Raw genomic sequence first — 19,604 nt, forward strand, 5'->3', positions numbered from 1 at the left:
AGCAAAATTGCACTTAAGTTGCTTACACTGTGGGTCTGTGATGCAGCTCAATGATGGTGCAAAGGAAATGGTGAGATCAGTAATTCTTTTTCTACAGATTATGGGAAAACGCTAATACTTCGAAATAGTGACATTTTAAGACCTGAGAAGGACTCACACCAGTTAGATGTAAAATCTGATTTTTGCAGCTGCCCCAATAACTATGAGCATTTTGCAACTTAAGTATTTTGAATTAATCTCCAAATGCACCATACTGTTAATTAGATAAAAATCATCGATTTGACCAATTTCTTGTAACAGCATGGAAGCCAGAAATATCAGTGCGGCTTTGCAAAAAAAAGAAATAAGGCACCTTAAAACCTGCAGTTCCATCTGCCTTTCAACATCAATAGGTTGTAAATCTCAATCAAGATCATCAGCATTTTATTCTTTCTCTTGTGCAGCCATCTATCCACTTGGACAACTATGATTCAGTTCCATAATCAGGTAAAGGCTAGGATACTTTTACAGTGGATATAAACAATTCCCTGTCAGCGCTTAGCTGGTTAGTAGAGAGTGAACAAGGTAGAACACACACAATTTCCTCTATGATTGAGAAAACCTGATAACTTATGAGTGACATTATGAGTGATTGTGCAGCTCTTCCTTATGGATGGAATAGTGCGAATTCTGCAGTTCCAAAATGTGCATTCTATTTATATGATGTGCATGGAGATTTAAAAAACATAGATAGAAAAAAAATATTTTAATGGAGATTACTAAAAGCGCAATAGAACTTTAATACTTCCCAACATGCCATATGAGTTTCCTGTCATCTCCCTCCAGATAAGACTTACTGCTTTTTTGGAAAATTCCCTGAAGAGGGACTTAGTATTCACTTCACAGGGCTGTCTTTTACTTCTTTCACTAATGAATGAGGGTGATAATATGACTATTTAGCTTCATGATGGATAACAGAGAAGTAATTCTGATGCTAGCATATGGTATAAATTTGGGATGATAACCTGTTGACCCAGGAGACATTCATTAATTGACAATCATCACTGAAAATTTTAGAAACTGATGGGCTTCATTAACGTTAACAAAAGGGGTAACTTAAAACAAATACATTTACTGCATTCTAAATTTAAAAACAACTTTTACTTTAAAAGTAATCTTTGTCTTTCTAAGTGTATCCATCAGTTGATATTCCTGAAATTAATATCACTAAATTTTTCAAATTCTGCATATAGATTTGCTATGTGCAAATTTTCATTCTCCTAATCTCCCTCACAATCAACAGCAGCACTTCTGCACCATATCATTTAAAATGTATTGTTAATGGTTTCTGACAGAAAAGAAAAGTTATCAGCATAGATGTTTTAACATGTTTTTGTCCCTACATGTGGCATCAAATGTTAATAAATGCTCCATGTAAACTTTATTTTGGTCATGCTACAAATGTTGTCAAAACGTTAAAAAGAATAATTCCAGCAATCCAAACTAGACTTGTGCTCATATAGAAATGAAAATTTCAATACAAGGATTTAAATGCTATCAGCTTTCCATCCAGCATTTTAAGTGTAACTCTGTTTAGCATTTCCAACACATGAAAGGGGATCAGAAGTAACAAATTCATTATAAATGAACAATTCTCATTTTTGCGGTTGTCAGAGCCAACTGTTAAGTGGATAAAGAATTTTTGGAGTTTGACCAAACTATGAATTCCTGCTTAACACTGGTTAGAGATCAAGAAAAAAAAAGCTTTACATTAAAGCCACTCTCATGGAATTTTGGTCTCAAACTCAACCAAAGGAAACCACCTAGTGCTGAATTTACATACTGAATCACAATCCTGCTGAGCTGAGATGATCAAACTAAGGGCTGTTTTCAATTTGAAATCATATCAAGAAAAGATGAGGAACCAGACTTCATTTTATATCTGACTATTAATGGTTACCCCAGTGATGAATCTTACATTGATTCCTATGGAGCTGGATTCAAATTTTGGTCCCCGCAGATGTACTACAAATCATTTGTGTATTTTCTCGAGAAGCTGTATGGGCAATTGTATAATTGCTATTTGCACTAGGACTTTTGTGACCCTAATCACAACTTATTGCCTCAAATAGAATTTTTTACATTTTATTTAGCAACTGGCTCCTGTCAGCAGAGTTGACATTTAAATACTTAAGTGTAAATGTACATTAACTTTCACTGTGCTTACACATGCTAAATGTTAAGAGTTACCTAGCATCCTTCCCTCAGTAATATACATTTCATAAAGTTCTATTCATCTGGTTGAAAAGGCAGAAATGTCCTCAAAGACTAATGCAAGTTTCCTGATCTTTTAATGTTTTGAGTTTTTCCCAGAAAATTAAGTCAGTAGCAGAGCCTTCACTGCACCACTGGCAATATGGCCTTCCTCACAGTGATGGCTCCAAAGCCCTTCCTTATTGGTAATGGAACAGCAGCAGCTGTCAGTAGGACAAAATTGGTATTGTTTTCATGTCTCTGGCCTGCCCACACCATCACTAAAGAGAGTGATGATAAAACATCGAGGTTTTGTATGGCTGCACAAAGCTATTTCTGCAGCTCATATTGTGGTATAACATCAATATTAATTGTCAATTATTCACAAAAGCATTAAAGAGTGGAATCTTTGTTCTTTGTTTCTTACAATTTAGTCAGCCTTGCATCTGGTCCCTTCTAGCAAATGAAGAAAATACCAAATAGGTCTGATGGGAATGTAATTTAACATTTTCAAAAATCTAGTGCAACAAGATGAATTAAATTCTGACTAATTATTTCACATAAATAAGATCATTTTATTTTCCCACAGCATGATGGTGGGAACATCAATTGTTCTTTCTCAGTGTATCACCTGATATACAGTAACATTCCTTATTCAAGCCACACACGTAATCAACCTTTCATGGTATGTATCCCCACACCTCCACTACTCGCCTTCAAACAGCCACCCAACCTCAAACAGACAATCGTTCGCAGAAAATCACCCAGCTTTCAGGAGAACAGCGTTCACAACACCACACAACCCTGCCACGGCAACCTCTGCAAGACATGCCAGATCATCGACACAGATACCACCATCACACGAGAGGACACCACCCACCAGGTACATAGTTCATACTCCTGTGACTCGGCCAACGTTGTTCACCTCATACGTTGCAGGAAAGGATGCCCCGGAGCATGGTACATCGGCGAGACCATGCAGACACTGCGACAACGGATGAACGGACACCGTGCAACAATCGCCAGACAGGAGGGTTCCCTCCCAGTCGGGGAACACTTCATCAGTCAAGGACATTCAGCCACCAATCTTCGGGTAAGCGTTCTCCAAGGCGGCCTTCGAGACACACGACAACGCAAAATCGTCGAGCAGAAATTGATAGCCAAGTTCCGTACCCATGAGGACGGCCTCAACTGGGATCTTGGGTTCATGTCACGCTACACGTAACCCCACCAGCGAAAAAAAGTTATCTGTTTTTAATAAAACGGGTCATTCTCTGTCTTTCTCTTCCTTTCGGATGTTTCTCTCTCTCTCTCTGTCTTTTGTTCTGGCCGTTTGTGTGTTCGGTGGTCCTGTAGGTAACATCTCTCTGTCTGAACACTTTGATTGCCTTGACAACGGGCAGTTGGAAAGATTATCTGTAAGCACCAGGTATTGTTCTCTGACTATAAATGCGGTAACCTTCCATGCAATCCGAATCCCACACTCACCTGACGAAGGAGAAAGCCTCCGAAAGCTTGTGATTTTCAAATAAAACAGTTGGACTATAACCTGGTGTTGTAAGATTCCTTACATTTTTCATGGTATGTGATATAGTTTACATTTACAGGCTGTCAGAGCAGAGTGGGTGAGATCTTGTAGACTTTGTGCGTTAGTGTAAAACAAATGATAATGAGTCAGCAGCCCATTTTACATCTCTCCCGATTAATCGGAAGAGATGTAAAACAGGCTGCCGACTCACTATCACCATCTTATATTATCGCACAAAGTCAAGATCTACCCCAGTGTGTGCAGAGTGCTGTCAAATCCCTGCATAAAAATCACAACACAAAAATAGGCCATGTGGCCCAATTAGTCCATGTTGGTCTTTATCCTCCACACAACCTAATGTCATGTTCCTATATCCCGTTATTCCCCTTCCCTTCAACCACCTATCGAACCGATTTTTAAATGTTGACATGATCTCTGCTTCAATCACAAACTCCAGTCCTAAATAACTTACATTTAATCTTATCTCTATGTTCCTTTGTTCTAGACCTCTGGACCGCTGGGAACAGTTTGTTTCTATTTACCCTTCATAATTCTAAACACCTGAATCAAATCACCTTGCAATCCCCTCTGCAGAAGCTATACAATGAGATTAATTGAACATTGTCAGTCTTCCGTAGGCCTGAATCTGGCTTTAGGTGCATACAGTTATACTTTATATCTCTGACTGACAGTTTTTACCTGCAATTCATAATTGGTGACATCTGCATGGACATTGTAGTGGTGAAATTGAACTTCAGCGGCAGCACTAAACTGCAATAATGAATCAACCGTCTGCCTTACACCCTGCATGATTGGGCACGGTGTAAAACACGCTGTTGAATCGCTATCACCCATTTTGCGCTCCTGCCGAAGAACAATTTCACCCCAATTATTTAAATATAAACAGATATTTCAATATGAGGCAGGTCTCCAATACAGTTAGAGCTAACTTTCTACTGGAAGATGGATAGTGCCTTGCCCATAGTGCCAGAAAAAAAATGATGGTAAAACACTTGGATCTTCTTTGGCTGCACGAGGCTATTATTGCTGACTGAACGACAGAATTCCATTCTGAAGTTCCTAACAAGTGAGTATATGTTTCTTCAAGACCCCTTTCATTTTAGAGTCATGACATCAAAAAGGAGTAATATACTTGGATATGCGCTGCCCCATGTAATTAAGAATAAGCAGTTGCAATGAAAGACAAATCGCAAAATTAAAGATAAGTTATTGTATATTGTTGCTTGATTTGTGTGAATCCCAGACTTGCTTCAGCTGAACTAACTTGAAGGAATAGGTATTTATTTATTCTGTGCCCTAGCCATTTTCCTACTATATATCAAAATTCCTCATCAAATCAATGCTTTGGATATGATCACAGACATGAGTCCATTGACTGGATAATTGTTACAATTCTGACATCATATTAACAGCTGATGCCCCTACTCCTCTCACTGCTCTTGTACTGTTTGTGTAGAATTTAAACATATCCTTCTACTTTTAAAGTTTGAAAAAAATTTAACGTTGACAGAATGAATACCAGCTTTGAGATTAACTATAGCGTCAGCTTCATATTTAAGCCCATTTTTCAATTAATTTACATGCTAAACTAAATGTAATTTTGATAAGTAGCAGCTTAACTCAAATTTCACTTGCCTCAATCTCAGGTCAAAGCAGTTAGACAAAGATGACCCACTATGCATCCATCAACATTTATGGATTTAACGACATAATTGCTGTATGCTGCAAATCAGCCTGAGTTTTTCTTTACCAATTCTAAATATTGGATATCAAAATTAATTTTTTTGTTGATAGCCTTATTTTGATAGCCTTCCTTGTTTGCTTGTCCAATTTGACATGAAATTCAATTACTGTCAAAACTTGTCATTGCTTTGCAAAAATATCATTGAATCACTCATGCACAATATTATTCCAACAAAAGTGATGCATAGCTGTTCTGGTTGTTCTTTCTTCCCAGAAAAAAGTTTGTATTTATTTAAAATATATCTATAAACGAAATGTTGGCTAGGCCAAATTGGCACAGCATATTAGAGTACCATTACATTGGGCAACTGAATTGCAGTAGCCAGATTTGTGTTTGTGATTCTTCAGACAGTTTCTGATCTGAAACAAAAAAAAACAAAAGAAGCCTGAAACACACAGTAGATCAGTCAGCATCTGTGGAGAGAACAATTGTCCTTTCGGGCTCTTGCCCTTCTTTGGAGTTCTGAGTACTGAAGAAGGATAAAACATAAGAACATAAGGAATACGAACGGGAGTAGGCCATACGGCCCCTCGAGCCTGCTCCGCCATTCAATAAGATCATGGCTGATCTTCAACCTCAACTCCACTTTCCCGCCTGATCCCCATATCTCTTGATGCCCTTAGAGTCCAAAAATTTATCGAGCTCAAAATGTCGACTGTCTGTTTTCTCCATGCATGCTGTTCCCAGGTGTTTCAGTTTTTGTTTCAGATTTGCGATATTTTGCTTTTTATTTTTATAGATTCTGATCTCAACTGGTGGTTATAGTCAGATTCTCCTCAGTGACTGGTAAATCCAGGAGCCATACAACCTGGCCACTCTCACAAGTGGCCGGTTATATAGTGATACCGGAAGAGACCTGGCAGCAAGTCACCTGCCTATGTTTTTGGTGTGGGAATGATGGACTGCATATTATGGCATGGCAGGAGGGCTGAAAACTAAGAGGATGATAAGTGATTTAATCAGATAACTGACTAAATGTATCTTTACTTACCCTCCTCAGCTGAATATACAGTGATTACTGGGCTGTAAGGGCCTTCGCCTTGGTTATTGTAGACTCCGACTTTTATTTCATAGGGAGAAAAGGGAGGCACACTTTCATTTCTAAACACATATCTTGATGCATCTGCTGAAGTTACTGCTGCCTTCATCCAACTTGTTGTTCCAAGGGGTCGAAAAGCAACAACGTATCCAAAGCCCTCACCATTTTGTAACTCTTCGGGCACAGGCTATGAGTGAAAACAAACACAAAAAATTATCAAAAAGAAACAGCAACAATCTACATTTGTATTGCACCTTCACAATAATGAAACATCCCAAGATGCTTCAAAGAGAATTGGACAAACTGAAAGAAATTGGGGTGAGGTGACCAAATGCACAAATCAACAACTATCGAATATTCAGTTATCTGACCTGCGTCCCAAATCTTCCAGAGGCATAGAATTCCTCATTTCCTCCCAACAGGAGGCTTTGTATTTTCAAACTTATGGTATGGAGCTCCGCAAAGATCTTGGTTCATTTTGGAACCAGTAGGCAGATCAATACAAGAGCAAGGCATTAGACTGCTTTCAAAAGCTTTGAAAATCCCCAGGTTACCTTTATTTACCAGTTTCAGCCAAAACATCATGTGAGAGTGAAAAATAGCTTTAAAAATATTCCCCACAGTGGTCAGGTCAGAATGAAGAATCAAAATAAATTTTTATTCAACTTTAAGATGCACAGCCTGCCCCATGTTTAAATTTTCCCTGCTGGACTGAATGTACTATAAATGTCCTGTGTCATTCCTATCATTTGGGGTAGATTTTGACTTTGTGCGATAGTGTCGAATGAGTGATAGCGAATCGGCAGCTCCATTGAAGTCAATGGAAATGAAAATTGGGAGTGATGTAAAATGGGCTGCCGATTTGCTATCACCTGTTTTACACTTTCGCACAAAGTCAAAATCTACCCCATTGTCTCTTCATTCTAATATCCATGTTTTGTAATCATAATGGAAACTGTATAGCAGCAGTTTTCTCATAATTAAGCTGAATGGCTTCAGAACTAAATCTACCCTTAATGTTGCTTCTGTTTCAGAAGCAGATTCATCCACATCATAAGATCAAACAAGTTATTACTGTGGCAAATACTTAAATTGCAGCATCACAATTTGAGGGCATTTCGCCACAAAATAATAGCACTTTCTGAATCAGCTTTTGTAATCATTCTCCTGGTGACTTTACATTATTCAAATTTTATTGTATTGATTAACTCACGATCCTGAAATAAAACCGACTCGGCTGGTACACTATGCAGCAGATCCAACACTCTGTGCAATGCTCTGAAGCTTAGTTAGCAATCTCATCTACGCTACAGCCAAAGGCACCAATTGGGGAAAGGTTCGTCTCAACAGAGATGGAAGGAGAATCAGAAGAAAAAATCACGGTTGGATACTCATACATCTCAGTGTCAGCACTCTCACTGCTGAGTCAGAGGTTGTGGGTTCAAGCCCCACTCCAAGAGTGCAGTATTAATAATAGGCAAATTAATAATTATTACTACCTGAGCCACTTGCAAATTGGATGGGGCGAACAGATCAGAGAGTTAAATGCATGGCTCAAAGACTGGTGTGGGAGACAGGGGTTTCGATTCATGGGGCACTGGCACCAGTACTGGGGAAAGAGAGAGCTGTTCAATTGGGATGGGCTCCACTTAAACCGGGCTGGGACCATTGTCCTGGCGAATCGAATAACTAGGGCTGTAGATAGGGCTTCAAACTAAAAAGGAGAGGGGAGTGGTCAGGTGAGGGAAAATTTAGAAATCAATGAGAAAAGTCAAGGCAACAGCGCAGTGTAGTGATTTGGGTAAAGATAAGCAGAGTGTGGCAGGAAGGGACAGAAGTTTACCGATAATAGAGCAGCAACATGTAAGGTCAAAGCAGGAAAAAAAATGGTAAAAAGTCAAAATCTTTATCTGAATGCACGGAGCATTCATAACAAGATAGATAAATTAGTTGCACAAATAGAGATAAATGGGTTTGATCTAATAGCCATTACAGAGACATGGTTGCAAAGTGACCAAGATTGGAAACTAAATATTCAAGGGTACATGACATATAGAAAAGACAGGCAAAATGGAAAAGGGGGAGGTGTAGCCCTGATAATAAAGGATGACATAAAGACAGTGGTGAGAAAGTATCTTGGCTCAGAAGATCAGGAAGTAGAATCAGTATGCGCGGAAATAAGAAATAACAAGGGGCAAAAAACACTGGTGGGAGTAGTTTATAGGCCCCCTAATCATAGCAATACCGTTGGACAGAGTATTAATCATGAAATAATAGGAGCTTGTAACAAAGGTAATGCAGTATCATGGGGGACTTTAGTCTTCATATAGACTGAGCAAATCAAATTGGCAAAAGTAGTCTTGAGCACAAATTCTTGGAATGCATTCGAGACAGTTTCCTAGAGCAATACATCATGGAACCAACCAGGTAACAGGCTACTTTAGATCTTGTATTGTGTAATGAGACAGGGTTAATTAGTAATCTCACAGTAAAGGATCATCTGAGGAATAGTGATCATAATATGATAGAATTTCACATTGAGTTTGAGAGTGACGTACTTAAGTCCAAAACTAGATTCTTAAACTTAAATAAAGCCAATTACATAGGTATGAGGGGTGAGTTGGCTAAGATAAATTGGGAAATTAAATTAAAGGGGATGACAGTTGAAAAGCAATGTCAAACATTTAAAGAAATATTTCAATATTCTCAACAAATATATATTCCATTGAGAAATAAAAACTCCACGGGAAAAGTGATTCACCTGTGGCTAACTAAAGAAGTTAAGGATAGTATTAGATTAAAAGAAGAGGCTTACAATATTGCCCAGAAGAGTAGTAAGCCTGAGAATTGAGAGAGTTTTAGAAACGAGCAAAGGATGATCAAAAAATAGATAAAAGGGAGAAAATAGAATATGAAAGTAAACAAGCAAGAAATATAAAAATGGATTGTAAGATCTTCTACAAATAAGTAAAAAGGAAGAGAGTAGCATAAGTAAACGTTGGTCCCTTAAAAGCTGAGACAGGAGAAATTATAATGGAGAATCAGGGAATGGCAAATGTGTAAAACAAATATTTTGCAACTGTCTTCACAGTAGAAGACAAAAAAAGCATACCAGAAATAGTGGGGAACCAATGTGCTAATGAGTGTGAGGAACTCAAAGTAATTATCGGTAGAGAAGAAGTACTTGAGGAAATAATGGGACTAAAAGCCTATAAATCCCCTGAACCTGATGGCCTACATCCGAGGGTTCTAAAAGAGGTGGCTGCAGAGATAGTGGATGCATTGGTAATGATCTTCCAAAATTCCCGAAATTCTAGAACGATCCCAGCGGATTGGAAGTTAGTAAATGTAATCCCGCTATTCAAGAAAGGAGGGAGAGAGAAAACTAGGAACTACAGGCCAGTTCGCCTGACATCAGTCATTGGAAAAATGCTGGAATCCATTATTAAAGAAGTGGTAACAGGGCACTTCAAACATCATAATATGAGTGGCCAGAGTTAACATGCTCTTATGAAAGGGAAATCGTTTTCGACAAATGTATTAGAGTTTTTTGAGAATGTAACTAGCAGGGTAGATAAAGGGAAACCAGTGGGTGTATTATATTTGGATTTTCAAAAAGGCATTTGATAAGGTACCACATAAAAGATTGTTATGCAAGATAAGGGCTCATGGGGTTGGTGTTAATATATTAGCGTGGATAGGGGATTGGTTAACGGACAGAAAACAGAGAGTAGGGATAAACGGGTCACTCTCAGATTGGCAGACTGTAACTAGTGGGGTGCCGCAAGGATCGGTGCTTGGGCCTCAGCTATTTACAATCTATATTAATGACTTGGATGAAGGGACCAAGTATAATGTATCCAGGTTTGCTGACGATACAAAGCTAGGTGGGAAATTAAGCTGTGAGGACACAAAGAGTCTGCAAAGGGATATAGACAGGTTAAGTGAGTGGGCAAGAAGGTGGCAGATGGAGTATAATGTGGGGAAATGTGAGGTCATTCACTTTGGTAGGAAGAATAGAAAAAGAGAATATTTTTTAAATGGTGAGAAACTATTAAATGTTGGTGTTGAGAGAGACTTGGGTGTTCTGGTACAAGAAATACAAAAAGTTAGTATGCAGTTACAGCAAGCAATTAGGAAAGCAAATGGCATGTTGGCCTTTATTGCAAGGGGGTTGGAGTACAAGAGTAAGGAAATCTTACTACAATTGGACAGAGCTTTGGTGAGAACTCACCTGGAGTACTGCGTACAGTTTTGGTTTTCTTGGGGGCAATTTTAGGAGGCAAATGCGGGTGTGTTGGGGGCGGGGGGCTCCGAAAATCGCGGAAATCCTGTTCCGGTTTGGAAGCCGGCTCCAACTCGCCGACTTCTGAGTTTCCCAAGGACCCACCTGTGCCCACGCGGGCAACCCGATAACGGAAGTCCCGCACGACAGTTAAAGAGCCAAATCTACCTCATTGAGGTACTTATGGCACTTTACCTGTGACAGGTGAAGTAGTTAGAAAGATTTTTAACTCATCTGGGCGGCTTGCCCACCGTTTCTGATTCACGCCTGGTGAAACCAGGGTCGGATCAGGGAACAAGAAACTAAATAAATAAAATAATAAACCATGCAAGGAAGTGAAAACACTAAATGCACCTACCTTTGAAACCTGCTCCGATGTCCCCCTCTTCAACCTCCCGATGTCCCCCCGATCTTCCGCTCTCCCCCCCACTCCGCCCCGGTTTTCCCCTCTACACCCCTGGTTTTCCGTTCCAACGCCACATGATGTCTGGCTCTCGCTCTTTCTTGCCCCCCCCTCCGCGCTGCAGCTTCTGGCGGCAGTCAGCCTGTCAATCAGGCTAGCTGCCAGGCGCAAAACCCGGAGAGGACGTTAATCACGATCAATCAATTTGCGATTACGTTGGAAACGGTAAGTTTGGTTCATGCGGGTTTGCCACGCACCCAATCGCCCCCGTTCCCCCCCCGTCCCCCACCCCCCCTGCCATCCCGCCTTCCTGCTAATATCGGGGCCCTTACCTAAGGAAGGATATACTTGCCTTAGAGGCGGTGCAATAAAGGTTCACTACATTAATTCCTGGGATGTGAGTGTTGTCCTATGAGGAAGGATTGAGTAGAATGTGCTTATACTCTCTGGAATTTAGAAGAATGAGAGGTGATCTCATTGAAACATATAATATTTTAAGCGGGCTTGACAGGGTAGATTCTGGGAGGTTGTTTCCCCTGGTTGGAGAGTCTAGAACTAGGGGCCATTGTTGCAGGATAAGTGGTCAGCCACTTAAGGCTGATTTGAGGAGGAATTTCTTCACTCAGAGGGTTGTGAATCTTTGGAATTATCTGCCCCAGAGGGCTGTGGATGCTCAGGCATTGAGTATATTCAATGCTGAGATAGATAGATTTTTGGACTCTCAGGGAACCAAGGGATATGGGGATTGGGCAGGAAAGTGGAGTTGAGATTGAAGATCATCCATGATCTGAGTGAATGGCGGAGCAGGCTCGAGGGGCCGTATGGCCTACTCCTGCTCCTATTTCATATGTTCTTATATTGAGGGAATATTGCAATGTCAGAGGTGTTCTTATTTCAGGTAAAATGTAAAACCGCGTCGTTTGCTTGTTCAGATGGGTAAAGAAGGTCCCACTTTTCTTTTTCGAAGATGAGCAGGGGAGCTCTCCTGGTGTCACAGCCAACATTCCTCTCTCAACCAACACCACCAAACAGATTAATTGAGCATTTATCTGATTTGTTGTTTATGGGACCTTGCTTTGCCCAAACTGGCAATTGCTTTTGCCTACACAACAATAGTGACTACATTTCAGAAGTCATTCATTGGCTGTGAAGCAGTTTGGAATGTCCTGGTGACAAGAAAGCCATTCCATAAATGCAAGTTCTTTATGGCTTTCTTAATCACCAGTGTTTTGCTTTAATGGCCACAGATGCTATATAGCTTTGGAGAACTAAAAAAAGGGAAAGGAGTGAAAGTATATATATTTTTAAAGTTTATGTAAATGATGAGAGCAATAGAAAACATACTGAGACTTTGAAGAGCGCAGAGAAGCATTAACCCTGATAAGGGTCTGAAAGCAAATGCATTTTTTCGACAGTGCAATTTAATGTTTACCAGAATTGATGCACATACATTCGATGGAGATGGAATGATATCAAATTCCCATTACATTACCTGTGTCCTTTGGAACTTGCAGTGATCTGAGACAAGTTTAATAATCCTGTATTTAAATAGTCATGGTTTAAGCCACACAATATGCTATTTCCACATTTGCATATCTGCAGAGATGAGAAAATCCGCACAGAATATACAGGCTCAAACCAGGGTTTAAAGGTTAAGTGTCCTGTCTGCACCTTGGACATCATTATAATCACTGAAGCATTATGCCAAGGTATGTTGCACTTCAATTTTGAGTAAGATACCTCTTAATATTTAACTGTACGTAATTTGAAACTGGAATCATTATAACTGGTTATAATCCAGATCGCATTTTAAATAATTAGGAAAGAGATCATTTGCATTTACAGTTTAGGATCAATTCATTACATATTCTGCACCCAACTTTCTGCTTCGTAGCTTCAGGCACACTAACCCTAACCCTAATGTATAAGGGTCATATTTTCTTGCTGTGCACACTGCACCCGGTTAATGAAGCAAATCCAACATTCAGGTTTGTGTTGTGTGCAGTTTCCTTGCACTGTACTAAGGATAAAACACAATCGAAGCAAGTATGGGTTAGTCTTTCTTTTGATCATTGCTGTGCAGACCTAGGGATGATTTTCAATCTGAAATGCTCCTCCCAAAATATTTACTACAGAGAGGTGACATTTCCCATCTTTAAATTGAAAAAGCACCTTGTTCAAGAGCTGTTACATTAGGTCTGTGCTGTGAAAGATACACTCAAGTTCTGGCTGAATAGGAACATTTTAGTTGCAGTGAAATTCCGGAATTGGCATCGAGGAGTAGGATGTCATAAAGGTGGCTACCTGTCTGAATTCAGGAGACTCAACATGGCAGGTCTCCAGTGGGCTGCTTCGCAAGAGGAAAAGCACAAGACCCATCATCTCAGGTACAAAACCCACCCTGAACAATTTATTTTAAAAACAGTGGGGGCGATTTTAAGGATGAGCGGGATTGGTGCGGCCGGGTTCCAAGGCAGATGGGAAGCCATCTGGCCCACTGCAGCGTGAGGCTCTGGAGATTTCAATTGCCAGGCCTCATCCGCATGATCGGAATCAGACTCCCGCCCGAACCTGTGGCCAGCAGGCAGGATTGGGATTTCGGGTGCGCCGGGGACCTGATCCAGCGGTCCCTGGCACTAAGGTAAGTGTTCGGGGTGGGGGGGGGGAAGGATATTAGACAGTCGGAGGTGGAGGGAAGCTCAGTGAATGGGAGGCAGGAGGTTTCCTTGAGGGGCCTGGAAGAGCACATCTGCTTATCCTGGCCCACACAAGGAAACAGAAAAAAATTAAAAGAAACTTTAACGAGAGGGTTAATGTTGGGACCTGCAGGAAAGCAATGTGACATAAGAACATAAGAAATAGGATCAGGAATAGGCCATTCAGCCCCTCGAGCCTGCTCTGTCATTCAATCAGATCATGGCTGATCTTCGACCTCAACTCCACTTTCCTGCCTGATCCCCATATCCCCTGATTTCCCCTAGAGCCCAAAAATCTATCTATCTTAGCCTTGAATATATTCAATCACTCAGCATCCACAGCCCTCTGGGGTAGAGAATTCCAAAGATTCACAACTCTCTGAGTGAAGAAATTCCTCCTCATCTCAGTCTTGAATGGCCGACCCCGTATCTTGCGTTTGTGCCCCCTAATTCTAGACTCTCCAACCAGGAGAAACAATCTCTCAGCGTCTACCCGTTCAAGCCCCCTCAGATTCTTATATGTTTCAATGAGATCACCTCTCATTCTTCTAAACTCCAGAGTGTATAGGCCCATTGTACTCAATCTCTCCTCGTAGGACAACCCTCTCAACCCAGGAATTAACCTAGTGAACTTTTGTTGCACCGCCTCTAAGGCAAATGTATCCTTCCTTAGATAAGGATACCAAAACTGTACGCAGTGCTCCAGGTGAGGTCTCACTAATGCCCTGTACAACAGTAGTAAGACTTCCTTACTCTTGTACTCCAACCCCCTTGCAAAAAGGCCAACATGCCATTTGCTTTCCTAATTGCTTGCTGTACCTGCATAATAACTTTCGTGTTTCTTGTACCAGGACACCCAAGTCTCTTTGAACATCAACATTTAATAGTTTCTCACCATTTAAAAAATATTCTCTTTTTCTATTCTTCCCACCAAAGTGAATGACCTCACATTTCCCCACATTGTACTCCATCTGCCACCTTCCTGCCCACTCATTTAACTTGTCGACATTCCTTTGCAGACTCTTTGTGTCCTCCTCAGAGCTTACTTTCCCACCTAGCTTTGTATCATCAACAAACTTGGATACATTACACTTGATCCCTTCATCCAAGTCATTAATATAGATTGTAAATAGCTGAGGCCCAAGCACTGATCCTTACGGCACCCCACTAGTTACAGCCTGCCAAGCTGAGAATTAACTGTTTATCCCTACTCTCTGTTTTCTATCCTTTAACCAATCCTCTATCCATGCTGATATATTACCCCCAATCCCATCAGCCCTTACCTTGTGTAACAACCTTTTATGTGGCATCTTATCAAATGCCTTTTGAAAATCCAAATATAATACACCCACTGGTTCTCCTTTATCTACCCTGCTAGTTACATTCTCAAAAAACTCTAATAAATTTGTCAATCACGATTTCCCTTTCATAAAACCATGTTGACTCTGCCTAATCATATCATGATGTTCTAGGAGCCCTGTTACCACTTCCTTAATAATGGATTCCAGCATTTTCCCGACCAATGTCAGGCTAACTGGCCTGTAGTTCCCTGTTTTCTCTCTCCCTCTCTTCTTGAGTAGTGGGGTAACATTTGCTTCCTTCCAATCCACTTGGACCGGAGGGGATAAATTGCATGGCGCATTTTAACTATCCGCTCAACCAGTTTCTGCCAAGTAGAAGGGGGGGGGGCGCGGGTGGTGGGAGTAAAATTCCCTCCAGTGCTTCTGGGAGAGGGTCTGTGGTTGAGACTGAAATTATTGTTCCCTCGTTCTTGTCTTCCTTCAATGAATTTCCACTGGGATAAGTGGTTGGTTTTCTGTTTTCAACATAATTGGCCCTAACTGAGTTTTATTGTTTCCAGTTCTGATCCCCACACAATAGAGGATATTGAGGCTCTGAAGAGGGTGAAGAGGAGAGTGACCAGGATGCTACTAAATTTTAGAACTCTTGGTTATGAGGGTAGGTTCTAAAAATTAGGATAATTTACTTTGCAGAAATAGAGGTATCGAGCCGATACGATTGATGTTTTTTAAATGATGAAGGGATCAGATACAGTCCTGTTGCATAGGTTATTTGAAATGGAGAGAGATGTTAGGAAAAGAAGTCATGCCTATAAAAGTTGTAGGCAATGAGTTAGGCCGGATGCCAGGAAGTATCTTTTTACATAGAGCCATTGACCTCTGGAACAAACTGCCAAGATATGTGGTAAGTATGAAGTCACTACAGTCCTTTAAAAGAGAACTTGGTAAGTTCCTGAGAAAATAGAAGATTTCCAGATACTGAAGGCAAATTGCTAGTTAATTGAGACTGTGATGTCATGGGCGACTGCAGTCTTCTTGAGCTTGCTTTAGGGAGTTGGAGATGAATTTTCCAGAGATTGCCCTGAATTGACCACAGTTTTTGCTCTTTTAATTGCTTTTCCAAGGAGACAACATTGCTAGGGTATGGATGGATGGTATGACAAGTTACACCATTAACTGGATGGTCTGGGCTCAATGGGCCTGGTGGTCTTTTATTGCTCGTCTTTCTGTATACTTGTGTGTACAATTTGGACCTGGGTTTAAGATCACTGGGTGAAATTAAATGTTATTATTGTCCAGTATATTTGTTTAGTTTGGATATTATTGTGAACCAATTCTGTACAGTAGCTTTGGAACTCTCATTTAATTTCATATTTCAATGGTTGTGCATTTTCTTGCATAGCTCTACTTCCAAAAAATAACTTAGTGATGGTACATTGAGCTTACCTCCCAAGTTATTACCAGTTCAGATCGACTTCCACCTCCCCCACTAACGTTAGCTGGACCCACTTCAGGAACTGTAAGGAAACAAAAAGAATGGGTCACAGGAAATCTGAAAGCAGCAAATAAATAATGCAATCCATTTCTTATTTAACAAAATACTCTAGCTATCTGATGTTCCAAGTGAACGCAATGGTGTAATCCATAACCTTTGTTATATTTAGTCATGGACTTTGTGTTTATCAATATCCAGTACCTTTCATTTCATTCACATTGCCAATTGAAACAGATTATCTGGTCATTATCACATTGCTGTTTGTGGGAGCTTGCTGTGCGCAGATTGGCTGCCGCGTTTCCTACATTACAACAGTGACTACACTTCAAAAGTACTCAATTGGCTGTAAAGTGCTTTTGGGCGTCCTGAGCTCGTAAAAAGCACTATGTAAATGCAAGTCTTTCTTTTCTTTCTTTTACTTCATGATGTGAAAACACAGTATATGATAGTGCTGGCAAAATCTAAAATCTATTTAATATGCCTTTGTAGAAACCACCCATCAGTGGAAATAAAAATCAGGCTGGTTCCATAATAGGCGGCCGATCCGCAATGTCAATTTCATGCCCAGGCGGCAAGGTGAAGACTTGGGTTTTCTACATGTTTTCTAATGGCACATGACAGCCACGGTCTCCAAGCTTTCTGTCTTTGTGGACCATTTAGTTGCTTGCCATGGAGATTTGCAGACCAGATATAAAATTTAGATTACTGTTCCCATTAATTTACATATATCTTAAAACTGTGGATATTAATAGATTTTGGTGTACTGAATTAGGATTTATGCACCAATGAGGCAAGAGCACTAAAAACAGCCCTTTTCAAATTGCTTGACCCACAAAATTTAAACAGGAAAAGCCGGTGGGAAAGAAATACAAGCACAAATAGAATTGCAGTCCCTGGGCTTTGTGGGCCAGATTGTTTGGGCTTGGGAAGCACATTTGTTTGAACACCACTGTGTTACAGGTTGCATGCTATATCACAAACTGCATGACATTTGCAGATACATACAAATAAAGGTCTTTAATAATTCTGTACATTTGACTGACGTTGGCAGTGGCAGGATTCAGTGTTATTTGTGGCAGGGAGAGTGGATCAAGGGATCATGAGGCATTGATTTTGGGCAGTACTTGGTTTCTGTAGGTGCTTAGGAGCATAGAAAAGTGCTGAGGCGGCCCTGGTTGCTGGTTCGTCTTCAGTTCTCTGTGGCTGATGAGGGGCTGTGATCCAACAATAATGATCAGCTGCTTAGATAGTATAAGGTGCACTTTAGCGTAAAACTGATTTGCATTTCTCAACCCAAATGAAGTCTAGCCTCAGTTGTAATATTGCTCAAAGTCACTGTCTGGTATATGAATGGGTAATGACATAACTGATGGGCTGCAAATTGTTCTTAAATATGAAGGTTACTTGCACTACACTGTTTTGGATATATAGTTCAGCATTATGCTTGCTTGTTGACTGCGGCTCTGGAGTGGTTGAACATGTTGAGTAATCAGTGTACTTGGTCCTTGTGTAGTTATTGGGCCAAATTTTGGTGCCAAAATAGCCTAATGACGCTCGCCGTTATTTATGCATAAAAGGTATAGCAACTTCAGGCGAGGAGGAGATGCACGGTTAAATGGCAATATCCAAAAGTTGCTGTCTGAGATGCACCGCTCCTCTGTTCAACAGCATTTCGCTGTTTGCCTCACCATGACATGCATCGAATGTCATGAAGTTGCTGTATTTGCGCGATTAATACGAACTAATCTCGCCACAGAAAGTAAAGTCTTGTCATTTCACGCCTAAGTACCCTTTTAACGATATGATAATTTTTGATTACTGCCAATCAACTGAAAATGAACTTTTACAAGTGCGGAGTCTCATTCTTTCAGGTATTAATTGTTGTTGGCGATTTTAAAAATGTCAAATTTAAAATTTTACATTTTTTGAAACTTTTCCTTTCGGTCTTTTTTTTCCCTCTCTTAATCCAATCTTTCTCTCCCTCTCTTTATGTACCTGATTTGACATGAATTCACACACTCTAATTTACACTTCCTTCTCAGTCCTTCCTCTGTTAATTTCCCAATCCTTAAAATCTCATTGGTTAAGGAGACACTCTGTTGCTTGCCCTGTTCACTCAGGTCCCAGATGCCCTGTTTCCCTCGCTGCCATGTTATCAGCTCGCACTTTCAACAACTTATTGGGCAAAACTGTTTTGAGTTGAAGGTTGCAGGGGCAAGTCTAACGAACAGCAGAGACCATTAGATGCCCTGTTACAGCAAAATCTGGTCTGTTATATTTGTAATATGGCAACATGATCCTGCCTTAAAACAGTTCTGACAAATAGAACTGGGTAAGTTCTTTTTTATTTGTTCATGGGATGTGGACGTTGCTGGCGAGGCCGGCATTTATTGCCCATCCCTAATTGCCCTTGAGAAGGTGGTGGTGAGTCAAGTTAGAGAACCAAGACCTTTATCATAAAAGCCTTTTCCTGAACTTGACAACCACGGTAAAGTAAAAATGCTCTGCAAAGCAAGTGCATTTGTGGCATGAAATCCTAAAAGGGATATTTTTCATCATCTTATTCACCAGCTTAGTAAGGGCAAGGGGTCTCTAGATGGGGGCAGAGTCAGGGCAGTGGGTTGAAGGTATTTATTGAGGTTCGGCTAGGACAGAAGAAGCCCCTAAAAGGTTTCCCGAAATAAACTCAAGTGGCAGTGCAAGTGCTGGTTGAGCAGCAAGTTAGTAGAAAAGAAGCAGGCCTGAGACGGAGAGGGAGCTCAGTAGGGGTCAGGAGTAGGCCATCGGCATCGGATAGCAAGAGCAGAGGAGACCAGGAAATAGGATTGGGGGCCCAATGTGGCATCATAGGAGGGCTGAA

The 19,604-nt window shown here is 40.6% G+C and overlaps 1 protein-coding gene across 4 annotated transcripts in view; it reads right to left on the reverse strand.

The window, feature by feature from the left end:
* The window catches only part of LOC137334260 (contactin-4-like), a 1,825,202-nt gene that overhangs the window by 112,676 nt on the left and 1,692,922 nt on the right, over positions 1–19,604 (reverse strand). For all 4 annotated transcript variants that reach the window (XM_067998918.1, XM_067998917.1, XM_067998915.1 and 1 more), the window contains 2 exons: positions 16,696–16,766; positions 6,517–6,751 (listed from right to left, as the gene is read on the reverse strand). In XM_067998918.1, the coding sequence (XP_067855019.1) occupies positions 6,517–6,751; positions 16,696–16,766 (306 nt within the window). The remainder of the gene's footprint in view (positions 1–6,516; positions 6,752–16,695; positions 16,767–19,604) is intronic.

This window comes from Heptranchias perlo, chromosome 17 (genome assembly GCF_035084215.1).
Source record: "Heptranchias perlo isolate sHepPer1 chromosome 17, sHepPer1.hap1, whole genome shotgun sequence".
Lineage (NCBI taxonomy): Eukaryota > Metazoa > Chordata > Chondrichthyes > Hexanchiformes > Hexanchidae > Heptranchias > Heptranchias perlo.